Source organism: Lampetra fluviatilis, chromosome 47 (assembly GCF_964198595.1).
Source record: "Lampetra fluviatilis chromosome 47, kcLamFluv1.1, whole genome shotgun sequence".
NCBI lineage: Eukaryota > Metazoa > Chordata > Hyperoartia > Petromyzontiformes > Petromyzontidae > Lampetra > Lampetra fluviatilis.
The window spans coordinates 3,605,088-3,607,587 of record NC_136321.1 but is presented as its reverse complement, the minus strand read 5'-3'; the positions used below and the strand labels follow the sequence as shown (position 1 = coordinate 3,607,587).

At 68.4% G+C, this 2,500-nt stretch overlaps 1 protein-coding gene across 1 annotated transcript in view; it reads right to left on the bottom strand.

Moving 5' to 3' along the window:
• Nucleotides 1-2,500, bottom strand: part of LOC144947795 (centrosomal protein of 85 kDa-like) — a 71,389-nt gene that overhangs the window by 67,875 nt on the left and 1,014 nt on the right. Inside the window, exon 2 of the mRNA XM_078877149.1 lies at nucleotides 1-831. This exon is cut by the window's left edge and continues 129 nt beyond it. Coding sequence (XP_078733275.1) covers nucleotides 1-831 — 831 coding nt within the window. The remainder of the gene's footprint in view (nucleotides 832-2,500) is intronic.

The following is a 2,500-nucleotide window of genomic DNA, read 5'->3' as shown; positions in this document are numbered from 1 at the left end:
CAGGCCCAACGCCACCACCTGCTGCTGCTGCTGCTGCTGCTGATGATGCTGCTGCAACTGCTGCTGATGATGCTGTTGCAGCTGCTGCTGCTGCTGCTGTTGTATCTGCTGCTGATGCATCTGTTGCTGATGCATCTGTTGCTGATGCTGCTGGTGCAACTGTTGCTGCTGCTGTTGCTGCTGCTGTTGCTGCTGCTGTTGCTGCTGATGCTGCCCATGGGAGGCGAAGCGGCCGAGAGGAGGTTTACTCTCCGGCATCGGCGCGAAGCCCACGGCGCCGCCGTCCGTGCCGCCGGCGCCCCGTTCGGCCGGCGAGCGGACGCCGCCGGCGCTCCTCGACGCCGGCGCCGCCAACTCCGCTTCCGAGGACTCGTCCCCACTGCGCCGCCCGCCCGGCGTCGAGTCCGACGCTTCGCCGGCGCCGCCGCCGCCGTGCAGCCGCGTCAGCGACGACCACTTCTTGTGCAGCGAGCGCGCCGCCGCCGCCGCCGCCACCGCGGCGACGTCGCCCGGCCCACCGCCGGCGCCGGTCCCCGAGCGGGGGGCCCGCTCCTGGCTCCGAGAGCCGCCGGCGCCGCCTCCTCCGCCCCGGTGAAGGCCGGCGGCCCCCGTCGGCGACGTGTCTCCGGCGAGGGGGCCCCGGGCCCCCCGGCCGGCGAGGGACGAGCGGGAGGCGCGCTCCTTGCCGGGCCGCCCCTCCCGCTCGGCTCGCGACGAGGGGGCGGCCGCCGAGGCCTCGGGGTCGCGGGCGGCGCGGAGCGGGCGGCCCGCGGGGCCCGGGGCGCCCGTGCGGGAACGCCGGCGGCCGCACGACAAGTGGCCGGGGGAGACCTTGGGGGGGGGGGGGGGGGGGCGAGAGCCAAGGGACCGGGAGGCGGCGAGGGTGTGCGGTGACGATTATCTGAACCGGTCCTGGGACTCGCCCTAGGTCGACGGTGCGGAGTGTAAACATCGCCGCTGGGGAGACAAAGGCGGCCGGGCGTGGGGCTGGGCACTCACCCCCCTCCGTGTGCCGTGCCGGCCTTCGTAGGTGCTCGCTAACAGCACTTGCCCCGACAGTCTGTTTAGGCTACACGGGGAACCGTCGTGTGCAGTGTGTGAGTGAGGTGGTGAGTGGGGTGGTGAGTGGGATGGCGAGTGTGGTGGTGAGTGGGGTGGTGAGTAGGGTGGCGAGTGGGGTGGCGAGTGGGGTGGTGAGTAGGGTGGTGAGTGGGGTGGTGAGTGGGGTGGTGAGTGTGGTGGTGAGTGGGGTGGTGAGTAGGGTGGTGAGTGGGGTGGTGAGTAGGGTGGTGAGTGGGGTGGTGAGTGGGGTGGTGAGTGTGGTGGTGAGTGGGGTGGTGAGTAGGGTGGTGAGTGGGGTGGTGAGTGGGGTGGTGAGTTTGGTGGTGAGTGGGGTGGTGAGTGGGGTGGTGAGTGTGGTGGTGAGTGGGGTGGTGAGTAGGGTGGTGAGTGGGGTGGTGAGTGGGGTGGTGAGAGGGTGGTGAGTGGGCTGGTGAGTGGGGTGGTGAGTGGGGTGGTGAGTGGGGTGGTGAGTGTGGTGGTGAGTGGGGTGGTGAGTAGGGTGGTGAGTGGGGTGGTGAGTGGGGTGGTGAGTAGGGTGGTGAGTGGGGTGGTGAGTGGGGTGGTGAATGGGGTGGTGAGTGGGGTGGTGAGTGTGGTGGTGAGTGGGGTGGTGAGTGGGGTGGTGCGTGTGGTGGTGAGTGGGGTGGTGAGTGGGGTGGTGAGTGGGGTGGTGAGTGGGGTGGTGCGTGTGGTGGTGAGTAGGGTGGTGAGTGGGGTGGTGAGTGGGGTGGTGAGTGGGGTGGTGAGTGGGGTGGTGAGTGGGGTGGTGAGTGGGGTGGTGCGTGTGGTGGTGAGTAGGGTGGTGAGTGGGGTAGTGAGTGTGGTGGTGAGTGGGGTGGTGAGTGGGGTGGTGAGTAGGGTGGTGAGTGGGGTGGTGAGTGGGGTGGTGAGTGTGGTGGTGAGTGTGGTGGTGAGTAGGGTGGTGAGTGAGGTGGTGAGTGGGGTGGTGAGTGTGGTGGTGAGTGGGGTGGTGAGTAGGGTGGTGAGTGGGGTGGTGAGTGGGGTGGTGAGTAGGGTGGTGAGTGGGGTGGTGAGTGGGGTGGTGAGTGGGGTGGTGAGTGTGGTGGTGAGTGGGGTGGTGAGTGGGGTGGTGAGTAGGGTGGTGAGTGGGGTGGTGAGTGGGGTGGTGAGTGTGGTGGTGAGTGGGGTGGTGAGTAGGGTGGTGAGTGGGGTGGTGAGTGGGGTGGTGAGAGGGTGGTGAGTGGGCTGGTGAGTGGGGTGGTGAGTGGGGTGGTGAGTGTGGTGGTGAGTGGGGTGGTGAGTAGGGTGGTGAGTGGGGTGGTGAGTGGGGTGGTGAGTAGGGTGGTGAGTGGGGTGGTGAGTGGGGTGGTGAGTAGGGTGGTGAGTGGGGTGGTGAGTGGGGTGGTGAGTGTGGTGGTGAGTGGAGTGGTGAGTGGGGTGGTGCGTGTGGTGGTGAGTGGGGTGGTGAGTGGGGTGG